At 35.0% G+C, this 19,117-nt stretch overlaps 1 protein-coding gene across 1 annotated transcript in view; it reads left to right on the top strand.

The window, feature by feature from the left end:
• Positions 1-19,117, top strand: part of LOC149552513 (alpha/beta-Hydrolases superfamily protein) — a 158,637-nt gene that overhangs the window by 48,057 nt on the left and 91,463 nt on the right. The window contains exons 6-7 of the mRNA XM_089788094.1: positions 2,357-2,400; positions 2,539-2,637. Coding sequence (XP_089644220.1) covers positions 2,357-2,400; positions 2,539-2,637 — 143 coding nt within the window. The remainder of the gene's footprint in view (positions 1-2,356; positions 2,401-2,538; positions 2,638-19,117) is intronic.

Raw genomic sequence — 19,117 nt, 5'->3', positions numbered from 1 at the left:
ATCTTTCTAAACTCAACCATGGTGATGTTGATATGTTCTATGATGGATGTATTTATTGGTTGTTTTTGCTTTCCAATTTCTTTGTGTGAAGCTGAGGTGTATGTTTATGAGATACCCGACTTAACCATTTTTGAGTCATCGATTAGTTATTTGAGTTGCTATCCAGTCTCTTTGAGAGGACTGAGATGTTTTTGGATGGTTTGTTCTTGGTGATGTCATGTTGTGACATGTTTTGACTTGACCATTTTGGAGTCTTCGATCAGTATTGTGATTTATTTTGGGATATTTTCTGGTTGCTCGTTGAGAACCATTGGATATTGTGATTTATCATTGATGCCTTCAGTTGCTGATAGAGAACTGTTGTGATCATTATGATTATCATTTGATGCTTGTCAGTTGCTCGTGGACAACTGATGTGATTATTGTGGCTAATCTTTTGATGCTTTTTAGTCGCTTGTATAGGGCTGAGGTGATTTTGTGATTTGTGATTTCATGAGCCTAGGGTAGGTTATTTATGTGTAGTGTCGGGAAGTGGCTTGCAATGGGGGATTGGGGCCCTAAGAAGCTCTGGGGATGACTCATTGTAAGTGATTTTTTTTAATAAGTGATAACATTTACACTAAATGAGAGTAAAATGAACCTAATAAGATAATTGTATGTTCTCGCCTATGCCTCAAGTGCTAGTACAGAGTAGGATGAGAGTAGAGAAAACACTTGGTTACGACCTTGCATTCCATAGTATGCCTTGTCAGTATGAGAGGATACTAGTGGCCGCAGGGATCACTAGGGACTCGGGATTCCCAAGAGATTGCTCAAGAATTGCTCGGGTAACTTCTACGTGACTTTTGCGATGACACTTTCTTGCTTACATAGTAGGTTTCCTATGTGTCTTGTTGTGCCTCTGGGTCTAGATGTCGATCTATTTTGGAACCTTTGAGTTAGTATACTTTTAGGATTCTTGGACTTAGAGAGTACTTGTGTTATGTGATTTGATATCCTATTTGGAACTTGAGACTATCTCCTTAGTGCGGTGGGAGTGGACCATTTAGGTTCCATGCGGTCGGGTGGTAGTGCTTTTTACTTTTACCATTGAGATTCGTCCATAGTCACCGTGGCTAGAGCTTCTTGGTATACTTGTTTATCATGTTTAGATGATGTTGTTTACTTATGCTTTATTGTAGCATGTTAGATTTCTTTATGCATATGTTGTAGCATGTTTTAGAGGTGACGTCCCTATTATGATAATACCGATGATTTCTTCGGTGGCTTGGGATGTTACGCGTGGGGGATGGCTAGGGCCCACGATGGTCTAATGATGCTATTGATGGTTGGGAGGAACCGCGCACTTAGTTAGATGTGTTTTATGATGTTATATCTTAATGATGGATAGATGTATCATGTATGCTATTAGTTTCATTTACTTTATTGTACTTTGTATCATGGATTCGAGGATGATGGTGTATCATTATATGTATATTCTTTTAGCCTTTCATACCCTATGACATGTACAATGGATGAATGTGCATTCCGGATTTCATTTGCCAAGAGGCGTTTGGAACAAATGTATATTATGGACTTTGGACTTTTCATTATTCTTTCATATGGATATGGTAGTTGTTAGACTTAGAATTAATTAAATTTAAATGTGACTCAACGTCTTGGGATCCTTAAGGAATGTAACCTGTTATGAATGTTTATAGTTGATTGTATGTTATTGCTTCCGCTACTATGTGTTGATGTGCATGTTATACTTTCGTGTTTCCAAAAAAAAAAATGTTTGGTAAACTTAGTAAAACTTTAGGTAATTTCTTTTGGATCCCTTGGTGGGGCGTTACAGAGAACATGACATTAATTTAAATATTGAAGTATGATAACTCACGTGGATGGCATTAGGTGGGCTTTTGTGTATGGTCTTACATTATAAATTTACAATTTTAACCACTAATCACAACATTAAATGTACGGGTCATATGCCTAATTCAAACTGTCCTGTTACTGTGACCTAATATATATTTCCATATGGTGTATCTGACATATGTATCTCCATGCCACCCTTATATCTTCATGACACCCATTCAACGTACTAAAACATTGGTGTCTTGTTCATGATCTCTATCCTTTCAAATCAGGAAATTCTTAATATTTTATTAAGTATTTGAATTGGATATTGAAATTTTGTTCTCTTAGGAAAAATGTTAGAAGTTATCATTCTGAGCATTGGGTGTGATCATTTATCCATATAATAAAATTGAAGGGTATAAGTTTTTCTAACTTGTCAATCTAAAGTAACATAAGGTTGTAGATTTTTAGAGTCTACCTTTACCCAGTTGTAACTATTCTTGTTTATTTATGCCAGGCTCCTTTGCTAGGAGACTTGCTAAGGAATTTCCGACATGGCAGGTAATTATAGTAATTTGACTTATATGCATCTTTGTTATGCTGCATTGCCATCATTAATGATAAGCATTTTCATGGTGTCATGCATACCATGTTTTTTCCCTTTAGTTTCTATAACAGTGACAAAATTGTCCACCACAGTTTCTTCTTGTAGATTTACGATGCCATGGTGACTCAGCATCCATTCCAAAGCCTGCCCCTCACACAGTTGCATCCGCTGCACGGGATGTTTTGCAGCTGGTAAGATTTCTATTCAGTAGACTCTATATCATGTTTCCTAACCTGATTATTTACAACTTGGTATCCTCTCTTATGATAAGGGAAAGAGTTTATTAAAGTCTCAATATTGAAATTGAAATTTCTCTAGGCTTGTTGATTGCTCTCTTATTCTTTCAGCCGCCCTGATCTTCTATGTGACACTTATCAAATGACTTTGAATTAAATCCAAACATGACTCCTCAATTAACCATAGCCATCATGCCCTCAATTTTTCTATTGGAAATTCTCTAAATGAGAGGCCTCTCATCCCATTTGAATTGTGAGTCAACTTTTAACTAGTGTTCCATCGAGACGCATCCCCAATGGCTGGGTGATGCCCTAGGGACTTGGGGAATGAAGGGAATGTTGGTGAAAATCCAGAGGAGATTCTATCTCCATAAAAAAGGAAGAATGGAAATCCTTGGATTGTTAGATTCAGACGTTGGAATAGGGTAAATAGAGAAGCATGTTAGGGTCCCATGTGGCTCAACACAGAAGGACTCTTGGAATTGTAGCTGTGTTTGGAAGATGAAAGATATTTCCTTCTGTAAGAAAACTCACTGGTTCTGACCTTGAATTACATCATAAAGCTCACGTACATAGCATGGCCTTTTGGACTAACACTTGCAATGTCATAATGGTGTGAAATATTTGTTTGTTCTCTCCGGACATTACAGAAAACACTTTATTTGCAGTCTCTTATCAACAGAAAATCAGTGTTGTACTTGCATTCAGAAGCTTGCTATAGCAGATTTTAGTAGGGAGCTATAGCATTAAAAGTATGATTTCATACAAAGTTTGGTATTCAGCCTTGTAAATTATGTTTGCATAAAAAGGACAATGTTCCAGATCTTGAATACAATACCAGATTGTCACATTAATAATAGACTCATAGCTTTAACCTTCAGCTGTTAAGAAAAAATGATGCCATTAAGATACTAGGTGATCACAGTGAATTCATTGTAGTTGATTACAACAGGACTGTCAGTGATTGGGACCATTACACTACTAGTCCTTTCTAGTATCTGTGACCTCCACCAGGCACCTCAGCACTATACGCAGAACACCCATATCTTAGCAGAGTTTATGTACAACACACCTCTCTTTAGACCACCTTCGTTCCTTATACTGCAGCTGCACATTGGCTAGCAAGTGACAGGTGCTCTTTGAAGTTCAGATACAACTCTTTACTATGATTTATGAACCTGACCTGCTCCCTAAACAACCCGTGGCATATTCAGAACATTACAGGTTGCTGTTACCATCTGGGCATGAATGTCTTCGAAATCTGTGCAAACAACATTAGTCCTATACCTCATGCTACATTTTTGCTAAGAATAGCACCAGATATTAATAATGCTTGCAGACCACCAATCTTTCAACTCACACAATCTTTTAATGCAGACATAAGGCATTTGAGAATCAAGCAACAACCTCTTGCTCTGCTTCTCTATATGTGAATTCAATATGCTGTTTTAACGATGAGAATACTGGATTTTTAAATATTTGCCCCCAACTTCAGTTTTTGTAAATATCTGATGTTAATATATCGGCTTATAGTGCATGGCAACTTTAATTCCATGCCCAAATTATCAAATTGCTTCCTGTTATTGCCCGCCAAGTATTTACTTAACTCGATGATGTCTGAAATATTTTATTCTAGACTATAGCAGAAGCCTGGAATGATTGTCTCCTTATAAGAATCACAAAACCGTATAGAATAGGCCGGCCAAATGTGATTTGGGCCCACAAATTGCATAATAAGAATTAGAATACTGTAATATTTCTTTAATGGTAATCTTAGTTAGTCTTTACATTATTAGGTAGTTTCTATTTCTGTCTTTAGTTCATGATTGTTTTTTTTAGAAACATTGTCTTTGTAAATCTATATAAGGAGCTTTCATCTCCTTTGTTTAATACAACTACAACAACATCAATTTATCATAACATGGTATCAGAGTGAGTTGATGAGATTTCATAAAATTTGGTAATTTTTTAAAGAAAAAATTGAGCATCTTTGAATCTGGAATTTCTTCCAGAAATTTGTTTTTCGATTTTTTGAAATAAAAAATTGCTGAAGGTATTTTATGAAATTTTGTGGCTTGTTTTCATAGCTTTTTGCTAAAAATTGCAAGCTTGGTTGAGGGTTTTGATTATGCGATTTCTTGGTTTGGGCAAAAGTCTTTGATTTTTGAAGGTTGCATGTATTTATATATGAGTTGCATGTGCATTTTGTTACTTGCATGTGTTGTTTTACCATCTGAAGTCTCATGTTTTTCCGCATGAAGGTTTATCCGATGGGTTTTCATAAATTTTTCCCCTAAAAGTTTTTTGATGGTTTTTCATAATTCTTTCCCTTAAAAATTTCTGATTCTGTAATTCGCAAAGTTGCATGGGATACCTTTGTGGGTTTATAATTTTTTCCTCAAAAATTATTTGGTGGGTTTTCTTGTTTTTCCTAAAAAATGAAGCTTTGTATTCACTAATTTGTCTGGTTTTGACTGTTTTTCACTGAAAAAACTGTGTCTAGTTTTCCGAGTTTTCTCCTAAACAATCGTGGCTTTTTGCAATCTGTTTTGGAGCATCATACTCACCTACAAAGTTTGGAGGGTTTGATGATTTTTCCTCAAAATCGTGCTAGTTGTTCTCAGTGTTTGTCTTTGTCTCCAAGGAAGCCAACATCAAGTTGGATGTTTTTGTGATGATTTTTTGTCAAACGTTTTGCTGATTATGGGAGGGTTAGTGGCAGACTTATCTCAGTGGCAGAGTTAGTTACAGGCTCTTCTCTTTAGTTGCAAAGCATTCTGAAGAAGGGAACACCCTTAATTGTTTGTTTATAGGTGGATTTTGGCTTCTTGTTCATTTACATTTTGCAGATCTAGGGAGGGTCTCAGCAGCATCAAAATGTTTTGGAGAATTTGTGACCAAAAGACATCAATCAGACAATGACCATTACGAGAGGGTATTAGAATATTAAAATGTTTCTTTAGTGGTCACCTTAGTTGCTTTTTAGTTTATTAGGTAGTTTCTATTTCTGTCTTTAGTTTACGATTGTTTCTTTTAGAAACATCGTCTTTGTAAATATATATAAGTAGCTTTTATCTCCTTTGTTTAATACAACTACAACAACATCGATTTACATAACAAAAATAATGTTTTGTAAACATCACTAATACTTCAATATACCAATAAAATATTATTCTTCCATCCTTAAATCTATGCAACTAATTATTTCAACGAAGCACCATAATAATATAATCTGCTAGAGGTATGTTATTCATTTATTCGATAATGACTCACTAGTTACATATTACTAGAATGGTGTAATAATCAGACAAAAAATTACAGATATACTGCAAATATCTTATTATTCCAGATTCGCCTCTGTGAGAGACTCTTCGTGTTGGGCACAAGTTTGAACCTCTGTTGTGAATCCACTCAAGAAGAACTAGGATTTTGTCCAACTCTTTGATCCACGACTGAAGCTTTGTGTCCTTGGAGATTTAGCCAATGCGATACACCATGTGATTCCATCAAATTTCATAATATCTAAACTAATTTTGAATAATCTTCGCCGCAAACTTTTATAGAATTCTCCTGCAAACTTGTGGCCTTCCATCAATTTGTTTCTTGGCATTCCATTTCTTTTTCTTTTTAATTTGAAATAAATTTACTTTTATTTTACAATTCTGATTGACATAAGAAGTCACTTTAATTGCTTTATTAAATAACTAAATTTTCATTATTTTTTGACAACTTAATTTTTTCAACTATTTAATTAAATTTCAAATGTACCAAAAGGGGGACATTACTCTCCTCCCTCCTTAGAGATTAATTGTGTTCAAGCAGGTATGAATCTGCACCCTTATACTAGATCCCAAGGCCAATTTGGAGAAATATCATACCCATCACCAAAAGACTTCGATTCATTCTTAGTTTCACCTATTTGAAACCTAGCATAACTAACTTCCAAAAAATGCAAACTGAAAATCCTGCAAGTTACAAAGCCTCATTCTGATGATGAATACATCTCATACCATGATGAAGTATATTCCTTTTTATACCAATCATTTAGTCTTTTCTTATTTGTCACCATAAACATATTCAACTCATCAACTTTAGAGTTGAACGAAAAATGACAAGCACTCCTCACAATGCAATCAAGCTAATAAGTACCAGCTTTTGTTTGCAAAGACTGATGCTTACAACTATTGGACACATACCCTTCATGTTTTCAATGCTTTGCTCTATTAAAACTGCAATTTGGAAACTTGTTAACAAATAAAACTATTATAGTAAAATCTCTCTAATTTTGTTTCTCTTTCTTAGATTTACTTCTATTTTTAATGGTCACTCCTCTTCTATGTTTCCATATTCTCTCTCTATTCATTATGGAAACTTTCTCTCTCTCTTTAAAATGTTTCTATTTCTCTCTGTTTGTTTGTTATAGAAACATTCTTGTGTATACTTGTATATATAGATCATTTATGATCTCTGTTTAATAACACATTCATTATTTTACCATAATATGGTATCAGAGCTATTATTTCGAAAAATAATAATTTCATTATTGAAATTTTTAGATTTGTTTTTTGAAATACACTTTGAAAATCTTTAATTTCTCTATGAAGTTTTAGACTCATAAGATTTTCAATGTCCTTTGCTTGGTGTGTTCAGAAGTTTTGTTTGTAGGGATATTTTCTAAAATCTATCTAGGGTTTTTGTATATATTTTTTCTCTAGGGAATGTTTCTTTTGTAGTTCGTGCATCATCCGCCTTTTCCTTGCCTGCGTGACCAACTTCCTTTGAAAGACAACTAGCTTTTTGGCATTTTTGGGCCTGCATTTGACATTCTTTTGTGTACCTTTTTTTTTTGCAAATATCCGAGCTTTCATGACCGCCGCTAGTTCTTGCACTTTTGGCTAGGGTTTCTATCAGTGTAACCTAGAGACTCGCACCCCCCTCCCAAACCTTGAAGTACCCGTCCCTGAGACGTCCCCACACCGGGTACTTGAGTACCCAAGCACCCCCACCTTTGCCATTTTGCAACCATGCTACTGTTGGGATGTGTACTTGAATTTCTATTTGAAATTTGATTTTTGAATGTTACTATTGGGTATGTAATACGTTACTATGTTGAATGTCAATGGTTCTAATTCATGTTGCAATTTTGCTATGTTCAAGTATTTTAATTTGGTATGTTCTAGTGAACTATTGAAACATCATTTCATAACTAGCATTTCAAGTTCTATATGTATACTATACAACACCCCTCTCTGGCCCGTCCTCCCCTTGCTGCCATCCCCTAGCCTTCGCCTTGCCATCCTGAAAATGCGGCCCATTTTCCCCACGTCCCAGAAACTCGCCTCAACGTTCTGCCGTCCCGAAGTTCCCCCATACTGGTGTAACACTGGTTTCTATCCTTCAAATCAAGCTAAAATTTTATTTTAATTGCAAAATCGAATTGGGTTTTTCCATATCTCACCTGAGACGATCTCTAGTTTTCTGGGTGCATCGTTTTCTGTGCCTCCATTTTTGAGCCAACAGATTCATAATCTAATTTTAGATTCTTTCTGGTTTTTTCGTGCTCTCTTCTAGGTGTCCTTTCATTTTTTTTTGGGTCTTTTGTCAATTTGCCTTGAAGTTCGTGCCTTTGCAGATGTTCATTTTTTTGCATAAAAAACGTATCATGGCATCTCTCACGAATCTTCTCTTGGAAGGCTGTTAGCAATTTAACAGAATTAACTACGACACTTGAAAGCAGAGAATGATGATGATCTTCGAGTATTGTCGCCTTGAGGCGCTTGTTTCGGGTATCGAGGCTCGTCCTACCGCAGTCAATGCTACCATAGACACATACTCCTAGCTTAACCTGATGTTGGAGGATTAGGTAATCAAATTTGTGACACTTCACTTGGAAGGGATCACTCATGAATTGTGGCATCATGGAATGGTTAGCCTCAACCACAATCAAATATCCTCTTATGTTGAATTCATAGAGAGGCTAATAGACCACTTCGATGGGAAAGCTCCAAAACTTAATTTTAAGGAGGTAACACAATTGAAGCAACCAGAATCAATTGATAATAAAATTATAGAATTCCAGAGACTGCCCAGGTGGGTAACAACCATCTCAGAGAGATGATTGATTTTGTTGTTCATGAATGGGCTAATGGAACCTTTAAAAGGTTGGGTGAAAGGATTCAACCCCATCACACTCACCGAAGCAATTAAGAAGGCACGTGCCATGGTGACATCCTCTTTGTCTTCCTCTAGGAGTTATTCGCACCCCAAACCACCCCTACTCGAAAAGAGGAAGACAACAAACCCCATCCAAAGAAGCCATCATTGGATGAGGCCACTAGACAAGAGCTCATGAGGAGGAAATTCTGTTTTAACTGTAGGGAGTAGTGGGACCTATGACATTGATGCTTAGGCAAAGGAAAAATCCATTACATTTAGGGAATGTCCGATGGCGAGGAGGAACATGACAAAATTGAGCCTGAAGGAGATGGTCAACAAGCTTCCAAGAAGGCTAACATAAAACACGCAAAGGGAATTGCTACATTGTTACGTAGAGGCGCCATCATGCACTTGTCAGTACTTTGAGGTGCCCTATATTCCATTGGTACGAGGTACACTACAAGGGCAACAAGTTGTACTCATGCTCGACATCGGGGCCACACTAAATTTGATCAATTCATTATTTTTCGTTAAGAGGGCTTTGCACATGGTCGAGCATGGGGGATTTGAGGTGAAGGTGGCAGGAGGAACTTTACTATCCTACACTCAGGTGATTCCACAACAGAGCATTACCATGGGAAACTATACAATGATGGATGATTTCTTTGTGATATTGGATGACACATGTCATAATGGGTACTCAATGGGTGGAAACCCTTCAGTAGTACACAAAGTTTCGAAAGGATGGAGTTTTTATTTGAGGTGGACAACAAGAAGGTGGTGCTAAGAGGGATGTCAAATAGAGAACCAAGGGAAATTTCAGTAAAGATGATAGAGCCAATTTTCAGACAAAATATGATCCAGGGATATAACTTCGACACTAAAGATGTGAGGAAGAAGTTGGCAGCCAACGCTTTACTCGAGATACCTACCCTGGGCACATGTTTCAAATTTTGAATGATAGGAGGTCTCATTTGTTGGTTGAGTACTCCAAGATTGTCTTTGCATGCTAAATGATGGATGGTCACATATAGGATGAAAGGTACAAGGTGGTTGATGATCTCATTTACCACAATGATAAAATCTATTTGGTACCTGACTCAAAACTGAAGAAGATGATCATAGGAGTGATTCAAGATCCACCCTTAGCTGAATTTTTAGGATCAAATTTGCGATTACTTAAGGGCAAGCAATCTTAGGGAGGGGAGGACTGTAATGTCTTCAATATTAATAATAATTTTTTATTTTAATAATTATGTATGGCCTTGATAATAAATATCTCTTAGACACTTTTTATTTTATTATCGGTAATGTTTGGGCCATATTGGCACATTTGTAATTGTAAATGTTATCAGACTTTAATAGTGAGAGATCCTTTTATGAAGATTGGTGGTATTCTTATTCTATTTTATTATATCACTGTGAATGATAAAGAATAAAGTGCAAAAGACAGTTTTATACTTCACAGTAACGTCTGTTATAACATAGATCACTATTGAATGGAGAGAGCTATACTCTACAGTATAAATGTTGAAGACTGTGAATATAATGTGTTCGTTGCTTTAACTGTAGGTTGAACAGGGTGTGTATATATATATATATATATATATATATATATATATATACCAAACGTGAGTCATGTCCCCGATGGAACATGACTCCATCGCGGAGTCAAACAAACAAAGTAAACTGCTGACCACTATATGCAATTAGTCATGCCATCAAAAAAGTTAATACAAACAAAGTTAATATAAGATGGTCAATCGTGCGTGCGTGTGTGTCTTATATATATATATATAAAAGTCGTTGAATAACACCATCATATATATATTGAATAATTTGCACAAATATAGATATATTTTTCATTGATATAATTATCTTGATTGAACTAACATATTAACACTCCCTCTTAGTTTAGAAGGATAATCTTATGTAAATAAAAACACTATTGGAAATATTTAGGAATTACATACATTAAGAAAATCTTTGATCACAAGATTTCTTTATATGATATCATATGGGTATTGGCCTATGAGAATGACAACACATGACATTCACCTAGTATACTTTGATATTCTATTAGGTAACATGAGTATTGGCCTATCAGATTATCAAGTGAATAATATTCACCAAGTACTCTGAGTAATGGCCTATCAGAACATCGACTAAATGATATTCACCAAGTACTCAATGCGGTAATGGCCTATCAGAATATTGAGGCAAGATATTCACCAAGTACCCTTTCATATATCTATACATACAACTTATGGATAGTCAATTAAATGACATCTAAGATTTAGTTGTTGATTTATAAGAGAATGCTTTTCATGGGCAACATTAACATAAAATGTATATCATGATTAAGTTATTGTAAGATTGTCACCTACCAATAAGATCTGCAAGTACAAGTGAAAATCATTTGAAAGTCGTCACTTTCTTATGATGCACACAGGTTTCATAAGCTTATAACATTTATAATAATATAAAGTACAATAATCTATTTTTCTTAGACATTTTCTCATAAATTATAATCATACCAAGTTTCTTATGAAAGTGTTCTGCCTTTGTTTTAGCAAGTGGTTTGGTAAGAGTGTCTACATTTGATTCTTTTGTACCAATATATCTCAATTCAACCACATTCTTCTCAACCCTCGTATGTAGTGATGTGGATGTGTTTTGACCTATTATGAAACACTGGATTTAGGGAGAGTTTGATGCAGCTCTAATTATCACAATAGATATTTGTAGGTGGTAAAGGCTTCCCTCCCAAATAATCCAACTAGAAGCTTCCTCAACCAAACGACTTCTCGAGCTGCCATGGATGCTGCTATATACTCTGCTTCAGTGGAGCTTTGAGCTATTGATGACTATTTTCTATTGAACCATGATATCATTGTTGATCCCAAGGTAAAACAACATCTTGAAGTCCTTTTCCAATCTAAAGAATTTCCTGCTCAATCAGAGTTTGTATATCCACTTTAGACTTACTTCAACATTTGTATATCTTAGGCCATATTCAACGTGAAGATATTTGAGAATGTGTTTAGTTGGTACTAAGTGAACTTGTTTGGGTTCACACATGAATTGACTTAGAGCATTTACCGCATAATAGATGTCAGGCCTTGTATTCACTAAATACATTAGTGACCCAATGATTTGTCGGTAGAGAGTAGGATCAGCATTATTAGAATCTTTAGTTGCTTCTTTTAGTTTCTGTAGATTTGTTTCCATAGGAGTCTTCATGGGTTTGGTATCCATCATTCCAAATCATTTAAGTATATCAAGTGTAAACTTCCCTTGATTTAGGATTATCTCATTACCATGTTTCCATACTTCTAGTCCTAGGAAATAATGTAGTAATCCCAGGTCCTTCATATCAAATTCAGATGCTAGATCATGTTTACACTTGGCAATTAAGTGATCTTCTCCTGTAATTAATAAGTTATCCACATATAATACTAAAATCAACATGTCTCCTTGTTGTATTTTTAAATATAAGTTGGGATCTGCACCATTCTTAGAGAAACCAAGTTAGTTAAGTGATGATCTATTTGCTCATACCATGCTCAGGGAGCTTGTTTTCACCCATATAATGCCTTCTTTAATTTACATACATGTGACTGTTAGGTTGCTCAACATAGCTTCTTCTTTTATTACTTCATTCAAAAAAGCAGTCTTCACATCAATTTGATGTATTTTCCATCTTTTAGAGGCAACAATAGCTATCACAGTTCTAACAAAGGTATATCTGGTGACTAGAGCAAAAGTTTCTTCATAGTCGATTCTTTCCTTTTGGGAGAAACCCCTTGCAACAAATCTAGCTATATATTTTTCGATGCTTTTGCTGAGGCATGTTTGATTTTAAATAACCATTTTGAGGATACAATAGATTTACCTTTGGGTCTGGGAACAATATCCCAAACATTGTGCCTAAGGATGGAGTTGTATTCCTCTGTCATAGCATCTTTCCAGTTTTGTTGTTTCATGGCTTCATTCATATTAGAAGGTTCAGAGTTTGATATTTCACTTAGCAGTGCAATATAGCTAGAGAATATGTTAGGTCGTTTTCTTCCTCCGATAGACTTAGTAGTTGTAGAATTATTTTCTTCGATTAGTTTTCTAGCCCATAGAGGTCTCTTCCTTACTTTAGTTATATCCATGGGCTCAAGAGAGTTATTTTCTTCTATCTGATTCTCCCTCTCAATTTTAGAATTCGTATCTTCTAAGGTTTCTTCATCATTTGATTCAACTTTGGATATTTTATAAGCAGTATCTTCATCAAATATAACATCTCGACTTAATTCAATGTTTCTTTGTCCAGGGATGTATATACAATAAGCTTCAGAAGTTTCATGTATCCACAAAGACTCCTCTTTTTCTTGAAGGTTCTAGTTTTGTTCTTTTCTCCTTAAGAATGTGTATATAGACCAAAGTAATGAGAACCGAAATCGGATCAGAATCGGCAAGACCGAGTCGAATCGTGAATCGACCATGAATTAGAATTGAATCGACAAATTTAAAAAACCCTTGAAATTTAGTAACTTATTTCATAAACCCTTTATCGCTGATTTGAACCAATTTTGTGTGCATTTTTTATATTTGAATTCTTAGGCCAGGCTAGGACTTTTCCTTCCATAAATGTGACGCTGTATTTTTCATCTTCAAGTGCGGATATAGAGACCAAGTTCCTCTTTATGTGAGGTATGTATAGTACTTTAGTGAGTTCAATTGAAATTCCTGATTTCAGGTTTATAGTACATGTTCCAATGCCTTTTATTGGATAGCTGGTGTCATCTCCAATGGCCACATTGTCAACATTGTCTTCTTTGATTGAATCTAACCGTTCTTTGAAACCAGTAATATGTCGGGAAGCTCCACTATCAATTACTCATGTATTTGATCTATTTGACATTTCACTAGATAGGGCTGAATATAAAGCATTATTTTCTGAATTTTCATTTGAGTTGCTGACTTTGGTAAAAGAGGCTTGTTGCTTGAGTCTATTAGGACATTTAGATGTTGGATGACCATACTTATCGCATCTGAAGCATTGCATTTTTTAGTAGTTTGGCTACTTCCTCTTTCCTTTGAATTTTTGTTTCTTCTTTTCCTTATTTACTTGTGTAGAAAGAACTTGCATATCTTCTTTCATGGAAGAGATATTCATGCCTCAAGATAATTGCATGCATTCTTCTTGTATGCAATCAGCTTTTAGCCTATCAAGTTTAGGAAATTTGGATCGAGAGCATAATCCTTGTCTAAAAGTATCCCATGATGCTGGGAGACCTTTTAGTGCCATTATGGTTAACTCTTTGCCATCACAAATATGACCTATTGTGGACAATTGGTTTCTTAACTAAGTTATTTTCATAAAATTTGAGGAGATGGTCTCTCCTTTATTAATTTTGATGTTGGATAGTTTGTCTCTCAATGTGATAATCTTGATAGTGTTGTTAATCTCAAACATCTCTTCAAGAGCTTTGTACATTTCATGTGTTGTGCCTAGCTCTGAGATGATTGGAAGTAAATGGATCTTAAGACCATCCTTAATTAACTTCATGGCTTTGGTGTTATCGCTTTCCCATTTTTCCAATTCAGTACTTTCTTTGGGTGGTGGTTTGGATTTTTCAATAAATTGTTCTAAACCATTCTCTTTCAAGGTTAACCTCATTTGCAATTTCCATCCCGCAAAATCTAAATCACCTTCAAACTTGTCTTCTAGCCTCATACCATTCACCATTTTGACAAATAATATTTGAATGCACTATGGATAAGTCTGATAAGGAAAGTCTCTCAAACTTGGCTCTAATACCATGTAAATGTTATCAGACTTTAATAGCGAGATCCTTTTATGAATATTAGTGGTATTCTTAGTGTATTTTATTATATCACCGTGAATGATAAAGAATAAAGTGCAGAAGGCAATCAGTTTTATACTTCACATTAACATCTTTCATAATAGAGATCACTATCAAATGGAGAGGGCTATAAACTGCAATATAAACGTTGAAGATTGTGAATACAATGTGTTTGTTACTTTAACTGCAGGATGAACAGGGTGTATATATATATATATATTAGACGGGAGTCACGTCCTCGATGGAACATGACTCCATTGTGGAGCCTCATCCCATTGAGCATGTGACTCCCAATTGGATTATAGCAAACAAACAAAGTAAACTGTTGACTACTATATGTAATCAGTCGTGCCGTCAACAAAGTTAATATAAGATGGTCAACCGTGCGCTTGATTCAATCACCCGATACTTGCCAATATAATATTTCAAATGGTAATAGATGAATTATATATATACATGTATGTATGTATGTAGTCATTGAATAACACCATCATATATATATTTAACAATTTGCACAAGTATAGATATATTTTTTCATTGATATAATTATCTTGATTGAACTAACACATTAACAATAATCCTTCTGGAAGTTTTCTAAAGCCATATATAAGGTCGGGATAATCATTGTTGTAGATATGTGAATTTGGTATTTTCTTTGTATATGCCAATTCCCGTTGGAGTTCTGCTTGTCTTCCTTTTCGGGGGTGAAAGATCCTCCCTACTTGGGATTTGCATTTTCGGTGGGAAGCTCTCACCCTTCTTTGTTGTCATTCCAATTGTAACATGCTAAAATTTCCAATCCTATTTTAATTGATTTAAATAACAAAATAACAATTCCTTTTAGATTCATAAGAACACTTATAACAACCATCATATCATTTACACATGAAGTACAATTTCACTTCAGTTTATATATTCAAGTAAAAGGAATAACAAAATTTAACTGATTCTTAATCCAATGAAAGAGAAACAAACTTAACTATAATAACCATCTAACAATACATAAATTAGAATGCAGAAATATTAAAGTAAAATACCTGAAATGTAGTTATCTTGCATGTAGATCTTATCCTTGAGTTGTGCAGGCCTTGGCATCCGGAAGAGAGGAAAGGCATTGCCAAGGTCCTTAAACTCCCAAATGCGGACCTTTAATTATCCTTACACAATCTCTACTGAGAAAGGCCCTCCCTACCCTGGGATTAGGCTGGGACACTAGTATCTAGCCTTTGAGCATCCTGGTGTTAGAGTGTCAGCTAGACAGCCAACTAGGCTTTGGATACCTTACATGCACCTATCTACTAATTGCAAGCAACCTTGATCTCTAGTGATCGCATCAACAAGCATGCCACTAACCTATCTTGTCCAAAGATTTGCATGGGTACTATATACCCGATCACCCACTGCTCGACTTGACAACAAGACCTATACAATGTACTATAATGAGGTGACTTAGTTTAAAACACTTTTATTACTTGCTTATTTGTTGCTGATTGTTTTTTTCTCTTATCATGCAGGGATAATATGTGGTTCAATAGTTATCAATACACACCCTTCATCTCGATCTTTTTGGTCTTCCTTGATGAATTTAAGAGGTGATTATCTAAACATTATATATTCATAGCCAATGCATTTTGCCCGACCTGCGCCTATGGCTTTACAGAAGATTCATAATAGTTGTAATTTACTCTTGACTTTCATAAGAGTGCTGTCTTTTATCTCATAGAGTATATAACATATACCTTTGTATAAGCTTGCATTGTTGGATATTACTCCAAGTTGAATAATAATTCTGAAAAGAAGATGTATATGCAGAGTGCCACAATTTGCTCGATTTGAAGTATATTTACGAATCTTATACAAATGAAAAATCCCATAGATTATTTCAGATCAAGGCTTTATCAAAGCTAGCATTGCGTTCTTAATTCTAGGCTAATAACTACTAGCCTCATTATATTGACTTTAAAGTGCATAATTAAGCAGATGTATTTCATGACCTAATTGTAATGTTGCTTCTTGAATGCTCAGCCGGTCCTTAAGCAATGCTGGTGAGAAAAGGACCACAACTGCTAATGTACAGTAGAAAAGTATTGCAAACAACTCTTGATGCCTCTCATGGCATCTCCGTGCTTGTATCTTCCAACAAGAAGTCAGTACCGTATGGAATATATGAGCAAGAGAATTCTTGGTGGTATGGTTACGCTCGATTCAATATTAAGGTGAAAGAATAATTCCAAAGCATTATGGAAATAGCAACTGAGTGTGCGACTGTGAGAAGTAAGGACTCATAGGCGAAATGTGAATATGCGAAGTAATATGAAAATGCAATGCATGCAGTATGAAGTTGTAATAACTTTGCCGATGATTTGAATGCTACTCAATATGAACCAACACACAAAATATATCTTTTCCTTACGCGACTGCATGCCCGGTTATGAGCAAGGTATGAAGGTGGCAAGGAGTTACAACCAAAAGCCATCAACATATGTGGCAATATTATTAAAATGGCCACCAAACAATATAAGGTCCGATGAATAATATAGAAATATGGCCGCTCAAGATAAAAATAATAAAACCATTGCCAATTGCCAAGGAGTATGTCTCAATATAGAAACATCATACTATACCTACTTGTGGGTGTATGGACACACCTATATATATATATATATGCGTGATATTCCAACAACGTATCTAATGTGTATACGTCATATATTAAGTGGGCGTATACGTACGTCTTATTTGAATTTACCTAAGTTACTTGTTCGAGTTCGGGTTCAAAGAACCAGTTCATTGGTACATCAAAATTTTGAAATGGAGTTTGGGTTCGTTAAGACAAAATATATATATATATATATATATATATATATATATATATATGTATGTATGTATGTATGTATGCAGCCTAGAAAAGTCAATATAGATTAGAATGCCACATAGTATCATAAAAACAACACTATAACTTGTAATCTTAGTATCATATCTATTAGCAACACCAAAATATTAAAATAATAGTGAGTTCAAGTATCATTGTTTAGACTTTCAACAATTAGAACTTTATGCTAAGTTTCAATTATCTAATGGATTATCTAAATCTTCATCTTCTTCTTCTTCTTCTTTATCAAAGGCATTAGTTGGTTAACATACATTGTCAATGTTACTGGGATCAATTGCACTAATAACATTCTTGCTTTCCAAGTTGCCCACCACTCATTACTTTTTCATTGTATGAAGAGCTTGTTTGTTTGTAATTAACATCCTACTTGAAAAATGTTATATAAGTAGCTTGCAATTCCCTTCACCTATTGAAGATGTTGTTTAATGTTTCAAATATGATTTATCACTATACAAAGCTTCCATTTATTTAGATACAAGCAATTATTGACAATTGGATATAAAAATTTCACTGGAAGAAATCTTGAGGGCTAGTTTAATTTGATGTTATAAATATTTGAACTTAAGAAAATTTTGTTTGTAATGCTAAAAATCTTTATTCAATTTTTGTAACAATTGTTTTCTGCACTAAATTATAGAATGTCCCCAATGGAACTATACCTAGTTCGCACTCAGTCTACTTGGGTCTGCCCTTATTCGACCTAGGTTTGATTCGAAGTAACCAACTTGCTCGGGTTCAAACCCAAGTGGAACTCAAAAGGGAACTGGGGACCAGAACCAAGAACCAGTTCAAAATTTGCTTGGTTCAAAGGACCAACGGGAGAATTGGGTAACTATGGAATTTACAAATACATAAATATATGCGCATATGTAGATACTATGGTATTGTTATATTAAAGACATGACAAATATCATAGGAAGCTTTGAGATCATCCAATTTATAAGGTAACACATTAGGTCTTAGTTTTTAATTTAATGCTAAGTGATCTATTTTGTAATAATACATTTTTTATGACCGGCTAGCTCATGTTAATCCATAGTAGACTCTTGCTCGCCTAGTCGTTTACCCTTTAGCTTGGTGGTTAGAATTCATACCCATCACCCTATAGGCGGATTGGTGTCCCTTACTCGATTCCCTCTCTGGCAATGCTTCCCCCCCTTCGTCACCCTCTTGCACAAGAGAATTACCATGGTAATAACATATCTCTCATTATAAATCAAGGTTACTATAAAAAGTAATCATTTTCATAAAACATCATAACGATTAACCACCATTTCAGTTTCCATTCCATGAAAATATAACGAATAACCAATGTTTCGATTTCACATGAAACCATAATGTTTAACTAATTTACGAGTCAATCGAATTCACATGAAATTTCAACGGCTATAAGAACATTTTAAATTAGGCAAAATTTGGGATGTAATACCAATCTGTACTTCAATTGAAGAGCACTTGTAATCCAGTTTCTAGAATAAATAAATAGTTCCAAATCTATGCATGTACACCGAGTTGATAATTGTTTTGCAGA

This window comes from Cupressus sempervirens, chromosome 6 (genome assembly GCF_028749045.1).
Source record: "Cupressus sempervirens isolate cs-2001-9-10 chromosome 6, ASM2874904v1, whole genome shotgun sequence".
In the NCBI taxonomy this organism is placed as follows: Eukaryota; Viridiplantae; Streptophyta; class Pinopsida; order Cupressales; family Cupressaceae; genus Cupressus; species Cupressus sempervirens.
This window is presented reverse-complemented; position numbering and strand designations above follow the sequence as displayed.